At 53.2% G+C, this 26,306-nt stretch overlaps 1 protein-coding gene across 1 annotated transcript in view; it reads left to right on the forward strand.

Moving 5' to 3' along the window:
• LOC119446230 (mucin-19) overlaps positions 1 to 26,306 on the forward strand; it is a 463,166-nt gene that overhangs the window by 400,776 nt on the left and 36,084 nt on the right. Inside the window, exon 6 of the mRNA XM_037710600.2 lies at positions 22,678 to 23,563. Coding sequence (XP_037566528.1) covers positions 22,678 to 23,563 — 886 coding nt within the window. The remainder of the gene's footprint in view (positions 1 to 22,677; positions 23,564 to 26,306) is intronic.

Consider the following 26,306-nt stretch of genomic DNA (forward strand, 5'->3'; position numbering starts at 1 on the left):
TATTTTCCTTACGCGCGTTCTGTCACGCTTACTGCGCACTATTGCGAATCGCGCTGTCTGTCATTGCTTGACAAGGTATACTCCGCAAGGACGATGTGGCTTGGTGGTGGCCCCATTCTCGGCTCGTTCAGAGAAGTGCGTTGATTGACAAGTTGGCGCGTATCAATGGTTTTTAAAAAAGAAGTGAAGTAAAAAAAGCGATACTCGTCGTCGAGACGTAGCGGAATGTCCCTTCCCTTTCACGTACATGGCTTGTCCGGTTCTGCTATTTTTCTTTCCGTTAGTGTGGCGTGTTCATGATAAATAAGAATTGTGACAGTCAAAAAGTGTTTGTGTGATACTCCTCGTAGGCAGCTTTGCTTTGCTTCAACTTTTTCATTATGTTTAGCCTATGCGTTTTCTATACACAGAAGCCGTTAACATGTAATGTTCTTTAGGTTTATTCGGCACGCTCCTGCTCCGCCCTTCCCTCTCACCCTGGCACGAAAGAAGAAAAGGAAAAGCACTCGAACTAGACGGTGTAGACATCCAATCACTTTGTTTGCAGAAAATATATAGCGAGAGAGAGAGTGAAATTAAAGAAAGGAAAGGCAGGGAGGTTAACCAGAAGACGGAAATGTAAGGCCCTTCGCCGGCAGGCTGTCCGTGGCCGGTGTATATAGTTGCAGATTAAAACAAAATTAATTAATATAGCATATTAATTATTTATATGTCGACTGTGGCCACATCACATTTGATATGGGCATTATACGGTAGCCCCGCGCTTAAACATTCAAGAGGACAGAGCGAGCCTGTGTGTAGTTGAGGAACGTCAGGTTTCTCTTCTTCCTGCGACCTTCCAGCCAGCCCGGCCGACGAGCAAGCGAAGCCAGCCAGGCGTACGCACCGATAGCCGAGGGGCACGCGTATTAGGAAAAAAAATAAAGGATAGATATAACTAAGGCTAATGTATTGCTCCCGATAACAGGAAAGAATACTAAAGCCTTTTGTTGGTTTGCGTTCCTCTCTGATAGCACTGAAGGGAACGCCGTGGCAGCAGCGCTACGCGTCCTCCTCCCCGTCTTTCACTTCTTTTTTTCTTTCTTTTATGTTTTTCTTTCTTTCTCTCCGTCCTTTCGATGCTTTTCGGCCCTGACATCGGCGGTCGGGTGAGGAGCACTTGGGCGTGCTCGGCGATCCGTCGCCGGGCGGCCAGGACGCATGCAGCAGCAGCAGCAGCGGCGTCGCGCGGCGCTTACACAATCAGTAGCCGACCTTGCCCGAAGTGGCAGCGGACGAACGCGCGCTTTCTGGGCAATCGGCGCGAGCCACACCCTCGGCGCGACTCGTCATTAGGGAATCCGTGCGAAGGCAGCGACAGAAAGAAAGAAAAAGGAAGGAAGGGGGGGATGTCGGCGGTGTGCTGCTTGCTGCTCGGCGCGCCGATGCCTATCGGGCTCAGCCTGCCCGGATTTTAATCCATTCATCCGTGTTTTACGCGACCTCGTGAACGGTATATACTGCTTCCACGCTGCCCTCGCCACTCCTCTGTTTATTAATAACAGAGTGCCTCGCAGTGCTTGTACTCCGCCCCAAACCGCAGCGATAAGAAAGAGCGGAATAATCGCGCCGGCAACCACATGGAGCGCATTTGCGACGTCGTCCAGCGTCGCCGCGTCCGCGCAGCGTTGAGCGGATAGGGTGCTTTGATTTCGGTGGAATTGTGTTTCGGGTGGTAACCGATCACAGTTGTGGTCTCCGGGATCTTCAGATCTTATACTTCTACCGAATCCGGGATTCTTCGGTGATCGCCGAAACTTCCCTATGGTGGTACACGATATGGGTCACGTGGTGACTGCAGGATGCGAACCTTTCCAAGGCCTTCGGTCTCCGGCTGAACGCCTGTAGGTTCCGGAGAATTTTTGACGGAGATGTAGATGTAGTCGCGCCGCAGTGACATTTGCGTCCTCGTCTTTCTCCTTGCACTGTTTCTCTTCGGTGGCCCGAGTCCTCTCGAAAGTTCGCTGGTTCGAATCGCGTCCAGCAAGACGCATCCTGCGCATGCGCACCCTGTGATCGCTCAACGCCAGTGCGACGAGCTCAAAGGCGTGCGCGCGCGCGCGTGGCCTTGCGGCTCGCCCGGCCGCTCGTCAGTTTTGTGTTTTGCTATTGGGAGAGACGCTCCGCTTGGCTGGGCGTGTATGCGCGCTGCTCGGATACCGTGTCGGTCGGGCTTTGGCGGTCCGCGGCCACCTCAAGGTCTTCGGTTCGATTACGAACACCCGAGTCGCGGGAGCGGGTACCGCATGAGTTGTTCCTCCTCCTCTTCTTGATGGCGACTCGACGGTATGCGCACGAGACAATCCGCGCCCCGTTTGATGGCGTAGATAACGCCCCCCCGATCTATACTATACAGACGTATTCTGTATGCCTGACTTTTAAGAGGCCCGCAGATCTGAGCGGCCGTCTTAAGTTGGGGCGAGGGCCGTGCGCAGCCTTTGTTTCTATCGAGACCATAGTGTGTTGTTCCATGGCCACCGCCTCTGCATGTATACCGTGTGGTCCGGTGTAGAGTCACGGTGTTTTGTTATTGAAAGAGCAATATATGCATGAAGATTACATCGCGTCTTGTGCCACTGCCGTCGTCTTACTGAGTTCAGCGTTGTGCTTGATTTCGCGATAGGATGTTGCCAAGGAGAAAGGAACGTTTGTTCGCTTGTAACTTCGTGTACCAAGTGATTTGCGCGCTTTCGTTGTAGCATCTAAATGTATATGTTACTGTAGGCAATATGACAGTGGAAGTCGCGCCTATGTCCTCCGACAAATGCAGGAAGTTCTTCGTTCATACGAACTGTTTTTGTCATTGGTCGTCGCCATCGCTCTCGTCTCGTTCGTTCTCGTGCGATTGGCTGCCGCCAGTTTCAGGAATAGTTTTGTCATTAACGAACACATCTTAGAATCATCGTTCTATATCAACGCGTGAGCAGGCTTTCCCACACATCTCACTTGCCCTAACCATGCAAGATGGTCGCGTTCCGGCCTAATAGCACGGTGAAATCTGAGACGCACGTTTTGAAGGCTTGGGCGGTGCGGGGAATTGGCGAGGGCAAGAATGATATCAGCAGTCCGCATTGTGACGCCTTAGTTGCGATTCTAGCCTGGTGTCCACCGTCTTTCGCTAGGTCCAGCGAGATTTGTGGAGAAGCGCCCTTGCAGGTTTTGGAAGTCGTCTAAACGGGTTGTTTTTTTAATCGACTTTAATCACCGCAGCTCGCGACTCCTCACTCACGAAATGTATGCGCCGCAGAGAACAGAAGAATGCAGCCTTCAATTTATTTGCGCTCGGAGGCGATCGATTCTCGTTTTGCCCCGCAATATCGGACAGCGCGGGTAATTATGCGCCGTGCCCCCTTTGCTTTGAATTCCCAACGAGGCATGACGCCACACAACCTCCGCCTCGTGGCTTATAACCCTCGACGGCAGCCCGCGCATGCAAATGCCCTCGATCCGTCGCCTCTCATGTCGAGGCGTCCTGATGGAGTCTTTCTTTATTTTTTTCTCGCGTTTGCCTCACCGGTCGACGTTGCGTCGTCGCCGCTCGCTCCTTGTCGCCGGAACGCTCAAGGTCGCGAGCCTGAGCAGGCGGGAATTGTGCTCATTGGGCCTTCTTCTTCTCATGCCGTCCCGCCCTGTTGACCTTTCTCTACTTTCCGCGTATTCGTCTTACGCGAGCTAATAGCGAAAGCTACTCGTCCGCCACTGTCGCCGCCGCCGCCGCCACGCATGGTTCGATGATCACGCCTGCCTGTCTTCGCGCGGCGCACCTTCTTCGAAGTTGGCAGGAAGGAAGGCGGGTGGGAGCATCAATATTTTGTTTTCCGCCATTCGAGTTTTCCTTCTGCGGCGGGTTTGTCTCTCGGAAAAAGAAAGATGTCTATACACGCGTGCATTCTTCTTGTGCCTTCGCGGTGCGCCACTTTGGCAATTATGCGCGTGGTTCCTCGTTGAAGCGTACGCGATCGTGCGGAGCGTCATCTTGAAAGGAGACATCAAGAGAAGGGGAAACAAAAAATAGGAGGGGAGGTAGGGGGGGGGGGGGAGAGAAAATGGGAGGTGTTGTTGAGCAAGCAGGAGAATCGAAACTTAAGTGGTGCGGAGGGCTCTATAGGGAAGGAGCGGAAGTTTCGTCGTGACGAAGGGTAAAACCGGCAGCCCAGCAATCGGGCCGTTAAGACGACGACACTTGTGAGTGCCGCGTGGTACGTGCAGACAGACAGGCAGGCGCGCATTTCGAGTGACCAGCTGCGCGTCATTTGCGTCCGTGTTTGCGTTTGTCCGCTCCTTTCTTTGTGTTTCTCTCTTTCTCTCTCCTTCTTGGAACTGCCGGACGGATTAAGTTTTGGAGGCCGCGCGCACACACACACACACAGCTCGCGGACAAGGCGCGAGTTTGCCCTGTCAATTGACCCCGGCCCGCGCGCTGTATAACAGGCGCTGAGAGCGGGCACTCTTGTACCAAAAAGGAGCGGCCATGCTCCGCTGCGTCGTTGGCGTGGCGAGGTGATGACGCAAAGCGTTCAGCGGCGTATTTGCTCTCGCCGGCGAGAATTCGACATTGCGTCCCACGCCCTTCTTCCTCCAACGTGTCCGCACCTTCTTCGCACTCGAGTGCAGTAGCTTGAGAGACCGCAGACACCGCAGTGGTGTAAGGCAAGAGAGGAAACATAAGACAGTGCTTGCTTCCGTTGGTTCGTATTCTGCTACCTCCGGTGGCGTTGCATGAAGAAAACAGAACGGCGTTGAAGAACAAAGTCGGCAGCCTACCGAATCACGCTAACAGAAGCAGCAGCAGTGGCGGCGGTGACCTCACAGGGACGACAGTTCTCTGCTTACACCGAGACGTCATGGGAAGCTACCGGAAGACATGGCCACGGAGGGAGGTGGGGGGCATAGTCGGTCTATACACACGGCCCCCGGGAGTGTTTGCCCAAGTCAAGTTCGGCAACGCGCGAAAGACAAGGAGCCACGTTTGCCGTCTCGCCACCGACGGTTGACTGCAGCTCTATATGGCTGCTCGCGGGGTATAGGCTATAGAGTATAACGCCGTGGGGTACAACAGCGTGTCGCGGCGCTGCTGCTTCCACTTGGCTCGCTCGCCCGCCGCGCGAAAGAGCGTGCGAACGTTCGCGCTCTCGGGGGCGATGCGTTTCGACGGGGGGCCTTCCTATATATGTTGCCGGCGCTGTCGACAGGAGGTCTCCTGCTCCTCCTCCTCCCGAGGCCACGACGACAAGCGCCGCGCACGCTACAGCACAAAGACCGAGAGGCTCCCTGGGAGGGCGCGGAAGAGCTCCGCTGGGGTAACCCTCTATAGCGTGCTTGTGGGGATGTGTACTAAACAGCGACGAGCGCGCTCATCGTGCCGGAGGGAAGTATTTGTGTGAGCCGACGTCTTTTTGATGATGTTTTCGTCTCGACATTTCTCCATTCGTTCCTTTCTTTCATGGTTTCTTTATTGTGATCGAGGGCCTCCTTGGGACGCCGCTGCGCGCCTGTACTGTCTGCTTGTCTACAAATGGAATTGATGCGGAATAAACAGGTGCTAAGCTTCTCTAATGGAAGCCTCTTTCTTGTCATTTATCGGAGATGTACCGGCGTGGCTGAATGAATAGTGGCTTGAGCAGTACGCGATAACGTTCGTGAGTCGCGCGCGCGCGCGCGCTTGTGTGTGTGTGTGTGTGTGTGTGTGTGTGTGTGTGTGTGTGTGTGTGTGTGTGTGTGTGTGTGTGTGTGTGTGTGTGTGTGTGTGTGTGTGTGTGTGTGTGTGTGTGTGTGTGTGTGTGTGTGTGTGTGTGTGTGTGTGTGTGTGTGTGTGTGTGTGTGTGTGTGTGTGGTGTGTGTGTGCGTGCGTGTGTGCGTGTGCTTGAGTGTTCAGACGTGTAGAGACGCAAGCATTCTGCTTTGACGTTGTACGCATAGCTCGCACATTCCGATTCGTCCCAGGAAGGAACCGTCTCTCCCCAAAGCTGACCACCCGACTGCACGCCTCCATGCACCGCTCTCTCAGCTGCTGCGCTGGACCACCCGAGACGGCAATAAGCATTGAGGAATTTGCATTCGTCACGTCCTTCAGTGAGAACAAACAAACAACCAACCAACACGCAAACAAGGCAACTGCGGTACCGCCACAGGATTTATCTTTTTTAGGCACCGTTGCAAAGCGCTCCGGTGCTAAAAGCTTGCGCAAGAGAGAGGTATAAGCCCAAGTGCACACGCCCTCACGAATGGAGGACCACTGGACAATCCTTTGGCTCGAGCGCGCGCGCCACAGACGAACCATGGAGGATGGCCGTCAGCCCATATGCCATGCACCGCGTATTATAACCGTCGAGCCGCGGGAGCCTAAAGGCGTCGCGCGCTTCGAGCGCACCTTCATGACCACAAGCGCAATATGCATACGGCCACGGCCTTTCTAGCACGACGTTTGTGCGCATGGCGGCAGCGCGATGCGACACGCCTGTCTACGAACGGGATCGAACGCGCGTTATACCTCCCCGGTAACGGTGCGAGAGCGCGCTCCTGCGAAGCCACAGACGCGTGCGAAGGCGCGAGGTTGTGAGGCTGGCCGGGGCAAAAAAGATGGATGTGCGGGTGACTTCCCGGCGTGTCACGGGTCACGCCAGAGGTCGGCGGCGGTCCGCAGCCTCTAGCATCTCTCGCGCCTTCTAGTATACGTTCGCGCAGCAAAACAAGGGCGTCAGTCCCGTATACGAAGAATCCGCGGGGTACACAAACGTGTGGCGCGCGCGCCGAGGTGCGTTGGCCGGCCGGCCGCACGCGCGAAATCAAAGAAAACAACGGGTTCTGCAAGAAGGGAAGCCCGCAGCACGCGTCTATCCCCCCCACTCTCTAGTTCTAGCGCGCATTGTGTGTGCATGCGTGTGTATATGCGCGTGCGTTCTGCGGTATATGCGAACGGCTCGATGGTTCGTCTCGGGGTGAGCGCGAGGTTGCGGTGACCTTTCGCGCCTTCGGGTCCTGATGTGCGGCGCTCGCCGGCGATATTTGGGTCGCGCACCGCGGCCCAAGACTTACGGCCCGTTCGAATCGCGATGTCGGCAGTGGCGGCGGCGGCGGGCTGCCGCGTGAGAAATGGAAGGCCGCACGCTCTATCTATCTACATATACCGTGACCTCTCCGGGCGTTCTATACGTGTGGTCCTCGGAGCTCTCGCGTGGCGTACTGTAATCCAAAGGCTGTGTCCATATGTAGTATATATGTACAAGCTGCCAAACACATGTGGGGGCGTGTGTGTGTACCCGTTGTTGTTTCACCTTTTGTGTGTCTCGCCGATTGCGTGTTGCCTATTCGTCGTCTCTTTCTCTAGGAGCGCTAGAGATTCACTGGAGTCTCGCGAATATATATAAACTTGGCGCTGCGTTGAGATTTGTAATCCTTTCTTCTCGGTCTAATATTTATGGCAGGCCAGAGGTTTGCCGTTTAACTGTCCGCCGTGTGTTCTGGCGGGGGGACATGAATGCATTCGGCGCAGTGGTAGTGTTTCCAATCGCGGTCGATGTATAACTGTTGTGCGAAGTCGAGGTCGCCTTAGTTATGGTATATACGAAAGCTTGGCTAGTTATACACGTACGGTCCAGTGGAACCTCTCCTGCATCTCGAGCCGAGGCAGCTAGCGCATTTGTGTTGTGCGTTTCGCGCGAAGCACCCACACGAGAAGCAGTGGTTGCAATCTCTGAGAGCTCTATTGCAAAAATAGCATTCCCAAGAAATACCTTGGAAGTGTGTTCACCCATCGCTCCTCGCAAGGAATTTTGACTATAGGTCGGTTAATGTTCTTCACTGCTTCACTTTGCCTCTGGCTTTCATGATTGTTGAAGATTCGGTTCATCAGAGAATAAGTCTAGAGCGGAGAAGAAAAATACGGCGGCGTTGACGAAGGCATGCAGGGACTAGCAATACGGCTATTAGCTTTCCAACAGAGGGTGTTTCCTCGAGCTCTGTAGCATTTGCTGGAACGTGCAGCTACACCCACGAGCTTCCAGGCTGAGCTTTGGAACTGGCATCGAGAAGGATTTCCGTTCGTATAAGAACTGATTGACGTTGTCCTACTCCTGCGTCATATCACGTATAGCCCATGTACTATCAACAGTGATTCCCAGGCACCTTTAGGAAACGAAAATTCTTTCGTTTCCTATAGCGCTGCCGTTGCTCTCAGGATTACCTCTCCGTTATCGGATTCTCGGCGAATCAGAAAACGCGCAGTCATCCGGCTGTCAACTTGTTCTTTACTTGTCGTTCGGTCGGTCGGCCAATTAACGGATGGCTTCTAAACAAACGAAGCTAGCCGAGGGACGTACGTGTCTCGCCGCGAGAAACGTCATCAGCGCGGAGGCGGGGAGCGTTGAAGCGAGCAGCAGCAACCTCTCTCGTACACGTATATGCGAAAGGGCACGGCGGTGTACCCGGGCGAGTGCATGTATAGAGAAGGCGACCCTTTCGGGCGACCTCCGCGGCCCGAAAGGTCCGCTCGCCGGACAGCCCCATACATCAGAGCCGCCGTCGGAAGCGGCTGCCGCACCTGGCCTGCTGCGCTGCCGACGCGCTGGCCAGCCAGTCCCACGCATCGCCCCTTTTTCAATGGCCTCTCTCTCTCTCTGTCGGTGCTCTCATCCCCGTTCCCAACCTCCGCCCTATCGCCTCTCTTTCCATCTCCGTTGCTCTTTTGACTTGGCGCAACCAACCACCGCCCGCTCCTCTCTTCTTTTAATTCTCCTCCTACGTCCAGCGTGGAAAACAAACGCCAACGAAGGTTCTGCACTATTTTGTTTTCGTGTGTGTGCTTTTTCGTTTGTGCACAATGTGCCATCGGTCGTCGCCACCGCGTGAGACGCCCAGTGCGCATTGCTGCAACGCTCTTGCACTACACACAGTCATTGCACGCCTTTACGTTATGAATGGAGCCAGTCGTATAGAAAAAAAAAAAAAAAACATGCGGGTCCTGCTTTGCACTTATTTATCGCGCTGAATGAGACTGCGTGGGCGTAACGTGTTTCCTACGTCCGCGCACCGCCGCAGCCGTGGCGCGGGCGACCGAGCAATGCGGTATTGTTAGCTGCGCTGACCTATTAAAGTTAGTTCAAGTAGATGCATGCAGTTGGCGTTGCGCGAATAAAATTGAAAGATGCAGTATCCCGTCGCTTCGAGAGGCATTAATTCGGAGTAAAATCGGGAAAACATTCGGAAGTTGATAACACCGTTACGCGAAAGTGAAAGCATCGTCAAATGTGATCAGGTAGCGATCGTGTATATATTGGATACAGTGAACGAAAAACAAGATAGTGTAACCTGTGACCCGTTATAACGAATATGTTCGTTTGTGCGTGCGCTACTTAGATTGCAGAGGTAACATATGTCTTGTGTGCCGAGCGGCGTAATTTGGTTGAATCGCCTTACGGCAGAAAGCGATGAGAGTGGTGTATCGCTTTCATATCAACCAAATTTCGCTCACGCCGTTATATAAACTCCGTTTCTTGTATCCGAAGAACTCGCGTGAAACCCACGAGAATGAACAACGGCGTGTTTTATTACCTGTCTGCAAAAAAGGGCGTTGTCTTGTGCACGTGCTAACAATCGTTCCCGCGATTTACGCGCATCTGCTGTCGCGTACGACCGACAGAGAGCCCTGACTTATAGTAGGACAAAGAGCCCTGCCGAACGAACGATCGATGAGCTCTGTTAACCGCACTGCGTCGCATTACAAGTCCGAATTAAAAAAAAAAGCGGTCAGCGTATGCGGGGCAAAATGGAAAGCAAAAATCCAGTATGCAAAAAAGCCACTCGGACGGAGCCCTGCATGCATCTGGTCCGAGCGCAGTTTGTAATCTCTGCATTCGAACGGCGGCGTCGCGTAGAACAAAGCGTCCGCTCTGGATTGGGCAGCCATCTCGGGTGAGAGTTGGAAAGCTTGCGCCACTGTATAGTGGAGAGAAGGGACAAAGAAGACGGGAGAGAGAATGGGTGTGTGTGGGCGCTGTAGTCTATAGCTTTCTCCGCCGGCTGCATTCGGGATCATCGCTACACCCTAAAGACACAGTTCGATTCCGACTCGGCGAACGATGCACTGGGAGTCATCTCTTTCACTCTCTCTCACTCACATCATCTATCTCTGTTTTGTTTCCGGCAGCGATTCCGCGCGCTCAGCGTTCCCCCGCCGTGTAAAGAGAAAGAGGAACGTGGGAACGGCGGAGCCGGCCATTCTTCTTCGTGGTTTGACTAAAGGGGCTCGGCTTGTTCGTGTGCTGGGCTTCTGGTTTGTGGTTCGAGGAGTCTCGATGGCTTCGCTTTCACGGTGTGTGCGTGTGTCTTGCGGATTAAAGGGTGCACCTTATAAGCCTCGAAGGTTGTTGAATTTCTAAGAGTCTCGGTTTGTAATCGCTTCCTGGCCTCTCCCTTTGGTCACGTATAGCGAGAATTGCAAAAGAGATTAAGTGACAGACTGTCAACTGCGATGGCCCCGGCGCATATCCACCATCGAGCAGAAGAAGGGCGAGAGAGAGAGAGAGAGACAGAGAGACGTGTCAATTGTGAAGCTGAGTGATTCTTTCACTTGACCGAGATTTCTCTGCGACGAGAAGAAAATGGAAGTGAGTGGGGCTTTGCGTATTCGAGTGCGTGCGAACATACTTTTGGTTTGACAGGCGGGCTTTGTTGGTCGTTCTTCGACGCGCAATTATTTGCGGCCAGGATCCTTGAGGGCTGGACTTATCGAATCACAAGGCTGCGCTTTTAATTATTCGTTCTCAATCTCTTTCAATCTGTATGTAGATTTGTTGGATCTTTCCGACGGTCATCTTGGTGTGCAATGCTATGCTGTAACGTACCAAGGTGGTTGACTGGGCTACATAGCTGGCACTTCATACTGAACATTAACAGCGCCTAGAAGGGGGTTTCGGTACCGTGTTGCCTTTGCGCTGTTCACATTCAGCTGGAACATTCGCCATTATAGTTACCGTCACGTGACGAGCATCATGTGTTTCCTCTTCGAATGTATATTTTTCTATCTATAAAGCCCATCCATAGGCCACCTTGAAGCTGTCGCGTTTTATAACTGCGCAGGGTGGTTCAATTGAAGAAGTCGCTTTTCAACGTCACAGCATGTCACCGCGTTCTTGAGGATTACCTCTTAAATTTATGTAGAGAGCGCGTGATGTACGTCGGCATCAGTTCCACATCAACGAAACAGGTCGGAAGAGTGAACTGCCCGCATACACCTCGGTCGGTGTACGCGTCTAGCTAACGTGGGTGGTCTTGAATTCGCGTTCGAACGCCCGCTCCGATTCATTCTTCGCGATAACGCCAAAGGAAGTTCTCGAATCGCACTCGACTGATTAACGAGGTATACGCAGCGCTTATCTAAAACTGCGCCCTAGATGACTTACGGATTGAATCGGCATAGGGCGTATTCCTCTCCTGCACTGCACACTCAGCCAGCTACTGTAAGTCGGCTCACCGCGCGCAATGCGACAGCGAATCGCGCGTGCGAAGGTGCGTCGGTGATTTGTGCGCACGTTGTTCACGTCGGATTAGTTCGGTGTCGGATTAGCGCGCTGGAATCCGATCTACATTCTTTTTTTTTAATTTTTTTTCTCACTTCTTGACTACCTCATAGCTCATCGCCCACGTTGCTAAACGTTTCCCGTACGCTCTACTAACGCGGCTTAAACGTCGCACGTACAATTTATGTAAGACAACCGGATAAAATCATTTGCGTGCATCGCGGGTACTATATAAACAACAATGAAACACGTAAGTTTCTGCGGGCTGTGTGTCAGCGCAATTAATTGCGTGCTCTACCAAGGGAAGCACACTAAAAGAGCCGAGACAAAACAAAGCTGTGTCGTACACACAGCAAGAAGTACGGCGGGACCAACCGGTCGCATAAACGAGACAACGCGCGCAATGGGCCGCGCACGTTCGCTTCGTTATCTTGGTAGCTTTTCACCTGCGCCGAGCTATATAATATAGTCGCCCTGTATATACAGTTGCGCACACAAAGCACTTTCGGCGTCGTCGGCATCGTCGCCGTGAAAGTGTCCATGCAGGAAAACATCCCCGCCCCTCGTTTCTTATTAGAACGAACCGCGCAACGCTCGACGCCGAAGCGAGTAAGCAAACGTGTGGGCGATCTGTCGCAGGAACATAAGAAAAGAAACAGAAAAGAATAATGCAAAAAAAAAAAGAGAAAAGAAATGCGAAGCGTACAGCCATAACTTTCGTATCGGCGACTCGAATGCGCACCGGTTGTTGCCGGTGTCCCCTGCAACGCAGCGACGTGGCGATAAGGCGTTCGCGCTGCTTGTATACAAGATGAGGGCTATACCGGCAGAATGCCTGGAGAAAATATATATAAAGGGAGGGGGGGCTATGGCTATCTCAGTTGTGCCGTCGACGCTGTTGTATGTAGTACCTGCGCCGGCTTCAAGTGGACGAGGTGGATCTTTCTTCCCCGCACGTTTATTATATACGACGACTTCTCACGAGAGGACGCGATGGGCTGGTATGCGAGGCCGCCCTGCAGTGTGCACATGCGCGCAGCCGCGACGCGGAGGATTGCTCGGCTCGGCTGCGCCTTCACTGCATGCGAAGGTTGCTTGTGTGTGTGTTTGTCGCTCGTGCGTGCGTGCTCACTTTCCTCGAATTGCAGGCACCAGGTGCGTGATTAGCATTGCGATCCGTTACACGCGAGGTTTGGGAAATAATAAAGTACGCGAGCAGATCGTACGTTATAAAGGCGTGCTCGGGCCTGACGGCAGATGTTTGGAGGCGGTGAATAGAGGGGGGCGTTTACGCGTTGAAAAAACGATCGCGAGCGGTATGCTCTTACGTTGCAGAGAGAATTAGTTAATTTTTGTTAAAACATTTTTTTTTTCGTGTTCTGCGTAGCGATGTACGCTGGGACATTCTCTCCACCTACCCCCTGTCTCTTCCTGCTTTTATTTTCTTTCAAGCTTCACTGTGATACACGCTCTCTTCGGCATTCGTTAACGTATTCATTCCTACCTGATATAAGATGCGGATATTTAAATTCGTTTACTTGAAGTACGTTCCCACTCTACATTTACTGACGGCTTCAATGCGCTCTCGCATTTTTTTGACTGTGTATAGTTGACTGCGCTTGAAGACACATTCGTTAGGCTTCTTTCGAAACTGAATGCTTTTTTTTTTAATATGCTCACCGAACCATTTCGAGCCAGCGTGATTGTACTCGACAACCACAGCGATTCGTCAAATCTCGGTCTCAGCGATCGGTACGCGAGTGCGCGCATTATCGCAATCATAAAACACCGAGAGAGATGCAACGATTTGAGAAAGCCTTCGTCGAGCTGACTGCGCAACAGTTTTGAGTCGGAGGCAATAGAGATAAAAGAAAAAACCTGAAAGGAGACATATCCGTGCGAAGCTGTTGCGAAACAGTGTCTCGGGGAGAAATAGATCGAAAAAAAAAAAAAAAAAGAAAACTCCGGAGTGGGACGGCACCGGCCATATAATCCCTCTCGGCTCTCGTCGAATATAATAAGCAAATTTCTTTTATACTTGTCATCCCTTCCCTCCCTCCCTCTCTCTCTCTCTCTCTCTCTCTCTCTCTTTTTTTTTTACCTTGCCGGTTGTCTCCGTGCTCGGGCCGCCCGCCCTTGTAGCCACCAGCAACAGCGAGCCAGCCAGCGACGTAAGCCTTTCTCTTTTTTTTTTTTCCTCTCCGGTGAAAGTGACCCCTACTCTACCACTACTGCCGCTGCTCTAGCCTTGGCTTGCTGCGCGAGGCGGCGACCCAGCCCAGGCTGTCCCCACCACCGAGAAGGAGCTCTCGCGCGAGCGCGCGCGCAATGCGCGCAGTGCGCGGAGCGATAGACCGTGGGAATGTGGGCACCGCAACAACACGTGCGCGAGAAGGGGCCTCTGCGTTGTCTATATTGTCTATCGCACCACCGCGTCTCGATCTGAGCGCTAGCTTTTGCGATGTGTGCCCTTCTCCGCGGAGATTTCACCGTTCATTTTGTTCCCGTAGATTATTATTTCTTTTCATTCTTTTTTTGCGCCTACGCAACGGTCGTCGCCATAAGGACCTCGTCCTCTCGCTCACATACTCCTTGGCGGCGGCCGCCGATTCGGACAAAGTGAAGGCGCTTTTCACCTGTCTCTCTATGGTTTTGTTGTCTCGACGAGGGTTCTTTTTCCCTCGCTTCCCTGTATGCTTGAACTCGACGTTGCCCTCACTTCTCCGCGCGCTCCTTTGATATCGTAGTCCCCCCCTTTGGCTTCACCCTCGTTATCCACGGGTCGACAAGACAGACGTCTCTCCCCGCATCGTGTGAACGCACGTGCGATCCGGAGATATGCGCGCACTCATACTCGGCTTGGAGCGCAATCTCGTTGATGCTGGTGGCAGGTCGCCGTTTACTTCTTTCATTATTTCTTTCTTACTATATAGCTCCGTAGCCCTACAGTGCGTTACGCATAGAAAAAGACTTGAGGTAATAAGCCTGAGCACTGTTGTATGTGTGACTTGAGTAAGACCAGAGTCCTTCCATGTACTCTGGTAAGACATGAAAGGTGATGTGAATTCCCGGTTCTTGTTTGCCCCTGTCTCATTCAATTTCATCTGTAATCGAATTCGATGCGACTATCGGCTACAAACATTAATACAAGCGGTCACCTGAACATAACCCTTTGCGTGTGAACAGTGTCATCTTAAGGGATCTTGAGGCATACGATGATTACATTAAAACATCGAATTGGACCGATGCAACCATTATTGGCTTAACATTCATTATGTCACCTCATAAAAAAAATAATAAACTTAGTTATTGCGGTGTGTTGCATTATGAAGCATGTCTGGTCAACCATCCTATGCATGGATAGCGATTAGCGTAACGAACGGTGACGTGCAGATTGTGGTGGCAGGCATTTAAAACTAATATATAGGCGTAGGAAATAGTTTGCACGTTTAAGATAAGGGGTGTGTCAGATGTCCGCGATGTTCGCTGCTCCCGCAGCAGCAGATTGGAACGCTGCAGTATGTTAACGTCGCCGCTATGTATTATGTAATCGGAAGGCAGATCTGTGGGCAGAACATATACAGCCAACGGAGAAGTGTTTCGTTCACTTTACTTCGAAAGACTTTAGTGCGGCGTGTAAACATCCGTATATCTATATCAGTGCGCGGGTAATGTACGGGCACCTTTACAAGCGAGTCGGCTACGGGGAAGCGCACGAGCGCAGACTGAACTGACACCGCTAATCGGACGGTAATAACTCAGAAAAAAAATACCGAACAGGCAGGCCTTAAAGCCGCACGCGTGCAGCGCATGCCCGCAAGCGCCTGCAGATGCATCGAAACACGAACTTGCGCAGTGTGGCAGTGTACACTGCATGAACGCCAGATGGCTCGCTAAGCTTTCGCGATAACAACTTGTTTCGGGTCTCCGCGCGCTTTGGGGGGAGACGCTCATATTTGTTTGCGGCGGTGTGCGCGGTGCACAATTCATGTCGCCCGCCTACGGAGAGGTCGCGCGCGCGCAGTGCAGTGGAGTGGTACGTGCATTTCGAATCAGTTTTTGCCGTCGCTCGATCGGTAATTCGCAGTTTTACATGCGCCGTCATATCCTGCTTTGCAGGGGCGTACGCGGCCATGTGCTCTTCTTCTTTTGATAAGGCCGTGCGTTCCTCCGTTCTCCACGACTGGCTATGTTATATATATATATATATATATATATATATATATATATATATATATATATATATATATGCGCGCGAGACGGAGCAAGAAATCAGTGGAGGTCGCAAGGAGGGCTCAGATTGGCTCCTGTCGGCTTAGGGCTTTCGACCTGCGCACACGTGCGCTCGCGGCTGTACGAACGAGTTGAAACAAAGAAAGAAAGAAAGAAAGAAAGAAAGAAAGAAAGAAAGCAAGCGCGGGTGAAGTGGAAGGGACGTTGCGATAGGCATGCCTGAAGCTTGTTTTATTTCGTGGCCCTCGGGCTGCTCAGCCTCCCAAGCCGTGGCCATCCAAAAATCGACCTTCGTTGACCTTAGCCGACCGACTGGACTGACGACTGCTGGACGCGGAAAACAGCAGCAGCAGTAGCCAGGCCAGCTTGCAAAGTCGAAGCACTCGCTCGGTATTGGGTTCTCTTAGGGGCAATAAACTATAAGAGGAAGAACACAGTTGGAACCCGAGAGCGAGTTATTAAGTGCTTAACGAAAGAGCGGATGAAATGTTTGTGCGCGATTTCAGGGACATGCCTCGTTGTAGGTAGACGCGTCAAGCCCAATTCGCTTCCGAAGGACGGAGCCTTATACTGTAAGACCCAAAATCAATTTGCACCAATCGCGCTTACTACAGTATTTAGGACGGCTTTACATGCATGTTTCAAAAGTACTCGCACAAAGCTTATCTACGCCGAGACCAACATTCCCAAAATAACCGACGCTGTAACCTCAACAAATTTCTCTGAAGCCTGGGGACATTCTCGTCTAACCTCTACAACGGTGAAAAGCGAGTCGGGGTTCAAATGAGTTGTTCCCCCTATTTATTCATGTCATGTCTTGTCGACTGCAGTAAGTACTGAACGAACTGAAGCACCACATCGCGACGTATACGGCACTGGCGGTTTGCGGAACCACACGGCACGAAACTAATGTCAGACGAGCGAACGTGCGTACGCAATCAGTGCTCTATCACGCAGTGATATTTCTTGCAGCGTGTACACAAGTTTACACCGCAGGAGGCAACAAAGAAGCGCGAGAAAATGTGGCTGCCCATGCACGCAGCTCGACAGTTTAACCGCGTTCTCGTTCTCAGCGCCCTCGCGTCGTTACTTTTCCGTTTCTTTTCTTCTTTCGCGATCGCATTCTCGAACGGGTTTGCGAACAGGACGTAACTTAATCTTAATCACGTATCCCAACGGCCCCTGTAGCGCGGCGGCGGTTCGCACGGCGGCTGCGCGACTTCACCAGGGCGTCACTCCGGTCTTGTCGGGAGGGCATGCTATATAGCAGCATGGAGCAGCAGCAGCCGCAGCAGCAGCAGCGCGGAACTACATGCGCAGTCTGCCCCGCGGGCGATTCTCTCGATCGGCGATTTCCGATTAGAATACAATGGACTCGGCGGCGGGGCGAGCGAGAGTGCCGCCCGTGGTTCCACCGCCTGTCTGTCTGCATGCGGCTTCCCGAGGAGGAGAAGGAGCGTTTCGTCGTCTCTCGAGCAAGGGGCTCGATGCCGTTGCATTGGCATCGGCGCGCGTTTTTTGCCCGCGCGAGCCTTGACACCGTCCCGCGCTCTCACACAGCTGGGTGGAGCGACGGCGCTTTTGCGGCCAGCCAAGAGATGCAGTGAGGGAATAGGAGGGGGGCAGGATTGGTTGGGTGCTATAGGGGCTTTATCCACAGGCCGCTATTACGGCATGCAGCGCCGCCGTCACGCGGCGGCCACATGGAGCGTATTTGGCGCGTATATCCGGCGCCGCCGCGTCGGCGCAATCCGTTTTTTCTCGCCGCGCGATAGATAATCATGTATAAGCTGTGCGCGGTTCATGTAGGATAAAGAAGGTAATTTGAGACGTCTGGCAGCTATTAGCGCCTTCGTCCTGCAGTGATTGAACTAAGCGGATCCAGCTGGTTCTTACAGTTATGAAATACGCCAGAATGCGAACGACGACTATCAGTCGTATACTTTCAGGTATGCGGACCACATCTCGGCAGCGCTTGTAGCTCACATTCCCTAACGTTGCTTCCGACCATGCACATATAGTTCTTGCGTTGCGAGTCATACGCGTATAGGGCACAACATATGTTTCCTTTCTTGCTGTCGATTTAGCTTGGCCCCTTAATGAGTGTCCTTCTTTCATTTCTTTCTTTCTTTCTTTCTTTCTTTCTTTCTTTCTTTCTTTCTTTCTTTCTTTCTTTCTTTCTTTCTTTCTTTCTTTCTTTCTTTCTTTCTTTCTTTCTTTCTTTCTTCCTTTCTTTCTTTCTTTCTTTCTTTCTTTCTTCCAAATCTGTACCTTCCGATTCATTTGCTTTGCTGCTCTGTTAAGCTCGCTCTGAGCCACCGCCCGTTCTCTCTCCACGTACACAGACCATTCCTTGCCTCCTGCAGGTTTCACTGAAAGGTTATGCCTTCCCTGCCTACCTGCCGCATTTTATTTTTGGCGTTATTGTGCTTGACAACACCAGCGACAAAATCGATTACGCCTCGCGCTCTTAGCGCTAACGGGTCTCCCCTGCTCTCCCAGAGATTATAGAAAGCTATCAGCGAGGCGACACCTCATTTTGGATCCCATTTCCTAAAGGCGTTTAACTCGGGCGGGCGTTTGCGTTACTATTCTGCCCTCTCGATTTTCTGCAAGCGTGCTGGAATGTTCCGCATATATATAAGGCGAGTTTTGCTCATCGGCAATCAATGCGTCTTCGTTATTAGCAAATTGCCGCCAGGTTCGAGCTTCCCACGAGGTTTTCATTGTTAGCAGATAATGAGTGAGATAAAATTGGGCTTACAAGGAACGAGAGAGAGAGAGAAAATATATGAAAGCAGACAGGTTAACGTCGCGCCTTCTACGCTACAGTGAGAGATGGAAGACGGAACAAGGATTCTGTCACACTTTTCCAAATTGTTTCGAGTGCCTGCGTAAAACGCTCAGATAGGAGGCCTCGCGCTGGGCATCAAGCTTAGATTTTAGGGAGTTAAGCTCTTAGAGGACTGAGCGACATGTGTGCCACATTTTTTTTTTTTTTTCGCTTCTGGCCGCTATGTATACTGTTGTCTGTAACTTCTTCGCCGCCTTCTCCGCGGCGCCGAACTCTGAACCACCGTTTGCCGCAGCTTATACATATACCCTTGATTTCCGTCCTTCCTCGCGGCTGCGTTCAGCAACGCCACTCCTTTCGCCACGCTTCACGGTTCGTCAAGCGACCGCCGGCGGTCTCTCTCTCTCGGCTCCGCGGCGCGGCTTGTTTTCACATGCGTGGAAGAAGACGGACGCCATTATACGAGTATATTTGAACGGCCGCGGCGCGCAATCGCGACTACAGGGTGCATGCCAGCGCACTCGTTGTGAGGCACAGCGCGTGTGTTGTGCTTCGTTCTTGTGTGTTGTGTTTTTTTTTTTTGCATGCTATGTATACGCGGCGGGACGGCGCTCTCCGACCTTCCGTCCTCTAGGACGGCCACTGGTGCCTTGCGTGCATTCCAAGCACGTATCGCTTCGACATGCACGTGCGCGCTTTGCTCTGCGGACACACACGGCGCGCACAAGTGCGCATGCGCGCACACACGAATGTACGTACGCGCTTACCCGGGACTCAATGCACCTCGGAGGCGGCTGTTCGCGAACGCGGAGCGTGTGCGCTCCCGGCGTTGGGCACCGTTTAGTCATGGGAAAATGAAGATGACGGAGGCAGGGACCTGCTGGCATGTCTTAGGAAGGGCGATGTATACCTCGAAGCATTCACTCGGCATGAGCTGATAATGAAGTGACGGCCAGGAAGAATCGTATACGAAACGACGCTTGACTTTTGTGTTTGCGCTGTCAAGCGTGAGGAGATTCACTAAACTTCCAGCCGGACATGACAAGCAGGAATGTATACTTAAAACTTGACGCGCTATGATTTGCGACCGTGCCACCCTGCACAAGTTACAGCCGCGGAGTGCTTAACGTTAACGACACATAACGCGATGTTGTAGCAGGAAAGTGTGCCACCGTTAGGCGTGGCTTGTATAGTTGCGTGCATTAGGCAGTCTCGCCTCACACGTGCCGCTTGCAACAGCTGAATACCTCGGTTTTTCCGAGAGGTGCCGCGCGTTACCGCCTAAATTAGAGACTACAAAAGTAGTTGCTTTTCTACAACGCATAGACGGAGTCGGTTTCAGAAGGCCAAAACAAAAAAGTCCGTGCTGTAAGAGCGGGTGTTGCAAAGCGAGCGAATCAGCTGAAGAAGAAAAAGAGAGAAAGGAAGTGGCATGACTGTTGTTGAGTCCTTAACCCGCAATTGATGATTAGGTTCCCTTGATCTTGAAATTGATTGAAATTGATCTTGCCTAAAACTCGTCCCTCTGGCTTTAGACGACTTCGTGTTTTGCAAACTGATAATTTTCAGCAAAAGAAGATTGCGTCATAAATGTAACAGAATGCAACTATTGCTCACGTTTGCGGAAACTTGTTGCCTTCATGCATTTAGAAGCCTATCAATGGCAGGTAATTTAGAAATGTGAAGCGTAAGAATAACGCCGCAAGGACGTACGTCTGAAGCTACAAGCCAGAGTTCCCTCTAGTAATTTTAGTAAGAAACTCAATGGCAATTGCGTCCGCGTGCAGTACTGCCCGGTGCGTGCGAGACCATGGGCCGCAGCCACGTCACCGGCGGCAGCGGCGGACGGCAAGGCCGCAATTGCGCGCAACTACAGCCTTCACGCCGTTGCTTCCGCTCCCTGTGTGTCCGATTCGACTCTGGCCTCGGGAAGTTTTTGGCCCCCCCATGGGAAACTCGGCACCGGGCGGGCGCCTCGTTCAAGGGCGCTGGCAATTACAGGCATCCGCGTTCGGCGCCGCTACCGCAGAGGCGTTGTAAACGCCTGCTGCTGCCTACCGCTGAAGATCACGCGCGCGACTTCGGTGGCGGCGGCCGCGTCCCAAACTGCGAGCTGAGGCCAACTCCCCGTCATCGCCGCATATCCTTGACATCTCCTGCCGTGGTGCTTCGCTGAGTTTGTTAAACATTTCCTCCTGCGGGCGTGTGTGTGGCGCCCTGAAGGCGTTCCTTCTGGGAGCAAACGTCGCTTAAACTGTGGGCGATTCTGTAGAGGTCGGCACCCCCGCGTATCTGTGCGACGAGCAAATTGCGAAGCCACTTATAGCGTGATAATAACGACATCTTTGCCGCCCCGACAGCCTGAAGGCTGCGGAATCGTGAGGACGTTGCTGCGGAGTATAACCTTTAGCTCGAAAGCGTCGCCGTGTGGTCTTCTGCGTTTGCTTTCGTGTCCTTTAATATATCTCTGCCATGGTATATGCCCTGCCGTGATTTATTACATATAGCCCGGCATCCTCACTTTGATCATGCGTTATCGGTAGGTGTGAGGGCGTACAGGAACAAGATAAAAGGGGAAATCAGATTGTAAAATAGCCATGCATGCACGTTTAGACGCCTTCTAGTGTAGGAAAAGCATCAAGTGGATCCTTGCATCGATCACTGCGGATAGCATATACCACTTAAGTGGCTAGCTACTACGTGACAACCTTCTTATTTGTTCAAAATAAACATATACCGCTATGAACGCGAAGAAATGGAAGCAGCGGGCGGAGCGTGACGTCACGCTCGCCGTAAAATGAAGCTGAGGAACATTCAGTGTTATGCAGAGCGTTCAGGAGCTTATTGCATGCAGGGGCTCTTAAAAATAAGCTCGGTTAGTCGCCCCAGCCTTCCTCTCAATGGAAGAAACTACATATGTTGTACGTTTGGCCAAGATCAACAAGAACAGTAAGCTGTAGGTTGTTTGGTAACATTGCGCTGTCGAAAACAGCCCTCAAAAATGGGACGGTGCAACGGAGACAGAGAGAGAGATACCAACTTCATTTTAGAAACGGATCTTTGTCTGATCCGTCGATACACAGAGGTTCGTTGCCTTCCCGTTGAGCGCCGCGCAAGGCACCGAACCTCGTTCATCGCGTTTAGTTTTGCATGGGCCAAATGTACTATACGGAGCAAACGTACTGAAAATGATCTTGTATCGTAGTATATACTACTTAAAACTTTCTATTGGCTCTTTTGGCTATAGACGCAACGCACTGCCACGCCGACGTTCTCTAAGTTGGCGGCGCACCACATACCACACCACCCAACGCAACGAGCCACGTACGCGAGTCACGCTTGTCAATCAGGCTCGTCTATTTCGCGGACTGCGCGCATGACCGCAGTGGAACCGCCGTGCTCAGCTGCGGTTGCCGACGCCGTGGTGCCGCAACCGCCGCCGCCGCCGCATGAAATTTGCCGTGTCTCCGGTCTTCCTGTTTCCGCCTGCTGGCGTTGTCTCGCGCTCCCTCTCGTCACGGTCGCGTCTCTTTCTGTTCGCACTGTTGCTTTATATTTCGAGCTATTTTCCTGGGTATTCGCCGCCTGCGTGATGGACTTTCGCCGCCCGTATAGCGAGGATGTGTTTCTTTTTGTCACGTTTCTGGTTTGGTTCGGCCCTTCAAAGCGCAGCCGTTGAATGTCGCACTTGAGGGGTCACGCGAAATGTGTTTTCGAGCGTGGTTCCTTCGCTGCCCCCGTGAGGTCAAAGAAAAAAGGGCGCTCGTGTCTGGCTGTTTTGATGTATTCAAAAGCCGGTGCGCAGTAGTTGTCCTTGGTGCCGTGTTTTTTCCTCGTCTCGATTTATAGACCACCTAGTTTCCATTCTTTCTGTCTTTTTAAATACAGGTCTATGTTTAGGTGCACCAGGTTCAGTGTAAGAACACTCGCTCCGATTAACGCTAGCCTTTCCTTATAAACAACAACAACAAATAAGTCACTGACGAACTCACAAATACCAATACAAAACCTGTGTGTATTTTTGTTCGGAACGAAAGCCTATTGCGTCGCAGAGACTAAAGGGACATCTCTTCCTTTTGCTTCTTCTCTTCGCAGGTTTGGTTTTAGCCCAAGCAATGGAGGCGTGCCTCCGGGCCTGCTTCGAGGCTTCGAGCCTCCGTTCCCTTTCAAGGCGGCGGGAACGCCTCCGCTGCAGACGTCGGGTCGCCAAAGCGCGGGCCGAGACGGCGGCAGCGGCGGCGGGGTCAACAACAACAACAACGCCGCGTCGCACGCGGCCAACGTCGCCGGAGGAGGCAATGTTGATTCCGAGTCCGCGGGTCACGCGACGCCCAACCACGGCCTGCCGCCTCACCACGGAGGAGGCCCCGTCGCCTCCGCAGCGCAGCCGCGCGCCACGCCACCCCTGAAGCCGTCGTCGGCCACGTCCTCCCCGCCGTCGGCGCTGCTGGAGCCGCATCGGGGAAGCGCGCCCTTCAACCTCTCGGACTTCTCGTCGTCTCAGACCCTGCTGAACCTCGTGAGGACCGCGAGCGCACAGAGCGCCTCCCAACTCGAGACCTATCTCCGCGGCGCCGTCAAGAGACCGCATGACGGGGAGCCCGCGAGGGCCGACCCCCTGGACCTGTCGCTGGGCGGCACGGCGATCAAGAGACCCCGGTCCACGGACAGCCCGCGGTCCTCCTCGGGCTCCAAGGAACCCGCGGACGGCGCGCGGACGCCGCCCCGCAAGCAGGCGACGTCTCCGTGGCTCTTGCAGTTGGAGGGCGCCCGGGGAGCGTCCAAGTCGCCCAAGCTACGTTGTGGCTCCGTATGCTCGGACCAGGCGTCGTCGTTGCATTCGCCGTGCAGCGGCGCCGTGGGCACCACCACGAGCGAGGGCGGTCAGCAGCAGCAGCAGCAGCAGCTGGTCGCCAAGTGGACGGTCGACGATGTGGTCCAGTTCGTCGCCTCGGTCGAGTCCTGCCAGGAGTACGCCGAGGTGAGTACAAGAGCACTTTACAACAGTATAGACCTGGAGCATTGCGCATTCAATCGAGCTCTCTTATCAGCCGAGCAGAGTACACAAGTTTTAATGGCTTTTACGACAGTTACACGGGACCATCGTCGGGAATTGGACCTTCACCGTCGTTCGTACGCATGCAGGACCAGTTTGCACGAACAATTAAGCCGCGATAACGAATGGAATGACAGGTTATGTGCCGGACAGTGGCCGAAAGTTGTTATCTGCGAGATACCTGAAATCTAATGAAAATAAACTCTTCGAGCAAGATTGATCTAAATGATGCCGCGCTGTTCTTATCCTGTTTGGGGTATAGTAGAGCGCCGTGTGCCATACCAGTTTTGGGTGCCATGAACGACACGTTTCTTTTTTTTTTTCGTCAGCCTTGCTTCGGTGCACGCTTCAGGTTGCGAAAGCCGGTCAGAGGAAATAAACAGGACGCCGCATCTAGCCGCCTACAGTCACCCAAAAGAAATCAAACGGAACACGCTCTCGCTTTCACCTTCTGGCATCGGTACGCCGCCTCCGCCCAAGCGGGCGTGCATCACGCGCTGCGCAGCAGCCAGGCGAAGCCAGCCGCCGTCGGCTGGACGCGAAGATTGCGCACCGGGCGTAAGACACGTCTCCCACCCCGCGACTCGCTCTTTTGTCTCGCTACCGCGCTCAGCCGCGGCCGGCCGATCGCCCGCCGCCCTTCCACCTAAATCTCCATCTGGCGCGCTGAGACAATAAGGAGGCCGTGTCACGTCCCTGGGCGTTTCTCCCTGCGGCGGCCTCTGCCGCTGCTGGCGTAACTGCGCGAGTCCGCCGTATCGTGCGAAAAGCCTCCGGTTGCAGCAGTCGAGAAAAGCAAAACGCAATGGAGGAATCGAAGAAAGGACGCAACGAAGAAAAGAGAGAAAGCGAAAGGAGGGATGTGTGGCCCTGGGTCTCGGGGAGCGGTAGGCGGGAAGCTTCTTCGTGCGAGTGGACCATAAACGCTATACGAGAGGCACGGCCGTATCGTTCGCGTCGCCGGCTACCACCGCATCGGAGGCAGGTGATTACAAAGGCTGCAGCTTCTGCTGCTGCTGCTGCTGCTGCCGGGCCACAGCGAGCGAGGGAGGGGCAGGGGACCCGGACCTGGCTTCGCGCCGCCGGTCGCTGCCTGCTTGCTCGCTTGCCCGGTCATCCGTGCGGCCGCTGGCGCAGTGCCCGAAGTCCCTGCTCCGCTTCTTCCCCTTCTGCAGCGAGGCGTGCGCGTTTGTCTGGAACGGGCGGGTGCTCCCGCGAGGACCACAAGCGACGAACGAGCAGCCCGGGCCTTACGCGCTGCCGCCGCCGCCGCTGTTTCCAGTATAGCATATAGAGGTTCCGGTCTCGGCGACGTGTGAAGTGCTGCAGTGTATACGGTCGATCACTGTCATTAGCCGGTGACCTCCTCCGGCTTCTCGCCCCCGTCTCTCTCGCTCTCTCTCTTAGCGGTCCGGCGCCGCCGCCGCCGCCTCCGCGTCGCCTCGTTTTCGTACCGCCTTGTTTCCACCTCTTCGCCCCCGCCATCACGCCGTTCCTCTCTCGTTCACCTTCTCGCCAAGCTTCTTCTTCTGTCGGCCCTTGAGTATTTCTCGCCACAGTAGTGACGCTCCTCTATGCCTGTCCTTTTGTTTCCGCCATTGTTGTTGTCTCTTCACGCTGTTTTCTTGGCTGCCTGCGGGCCCCACACTTTCGCTTCGGCCTGCCTCCTTTTTTTTTTATTTATTGGCCCGAGAATGGTCGTTTCCTCACAGCCACGCACTGTTTCTCTTTTCGGCAGTGGTGCTTGCCTGCCTTCCTATCTGCTTGCCTGCCTCCTCCATCGAGGTGATGCATGAACGGCTCCCCCCTTTGTGAATAAAGAGCGTGCGCCCGTATACCTTGTGATACTCTTTTTCACGCTGCCTCCGGTTCTGGAGGCTTCTTCTCGCGATCTTACCGAGTGATAAGTTTCGCGCTGCCGGCCGCCGCCACCGACTCTTTCCGTTCGTGTGCTACAATTTTACGTTTCTTCTCGGCTGTTTTCATCCCTTGCTTCATCCTGCGCGGTGGCCCGGTAACGACCGTGTGCGCCTGTTCAGCATCTATTTACAGTTACTTTGGGAAAATTTCAAGACTTTTAGAGCGTTCAAGAAGTTTCGGATACTTCGGGGCTGTGCAAGGCCGCGATAAAGATGCGTGCCTAAAGCGTCTATAGCTTTTGCGGTCTGCGCGGCTGACCAGTAGTGTCTAAATCACCCCATGTGCCCCCCGTTCCGCCGGCGGCGGCAACTGCTTAAGTTGAACGCCTAAAAGAATTCATTCGTGCATATTAATATTGTAGAAGCGAGAGTTAACTTTAATAGGCAGAGAAATAACTCTACTCGGCTTAATTTTCGATTGCTCGCGCTATGACTGAAATTTGCGTGCAACTGTCTTTGGATCTGGACAACCTGCGTGCGCGCGACGGTTTCAGTTTGTGCAGATGTATTTGTTCGCGGTCTATCTCTTTGTGTACGTGCTTCGAGAAGCTGCTGCTTGCTGCCCCCCCCCCCCCCCCTTCCCCTTTACTTCTCTACATGCCCTCTCAGGGTTGCCCCCATTTGTGGCACCGAGTAGGGGGCAACGCGTGAGGCAGGGCGCAAGCAAACATACGTGTGTATGAGGAAGAGAGAGACCGGAGGCGGGGGAGAGTAAAGACGATGACGACGTATAGGGTATAGCGCAGAAG

Source organism: Dermacentor silvarum, chromosome 3 (assembly GCF_013339745.2).
Source record: "Dermacentor silvarum isolate Dsil-2018 chromosome 3, BIME_Dsil_1.4, whole genome shotgun sequence".
NCBI lineage: Eukaryota > Metazoa > Arthropoda > Arachnida > Ixodida > Ixodidae > Dermacentor > Dermacentor silvarum.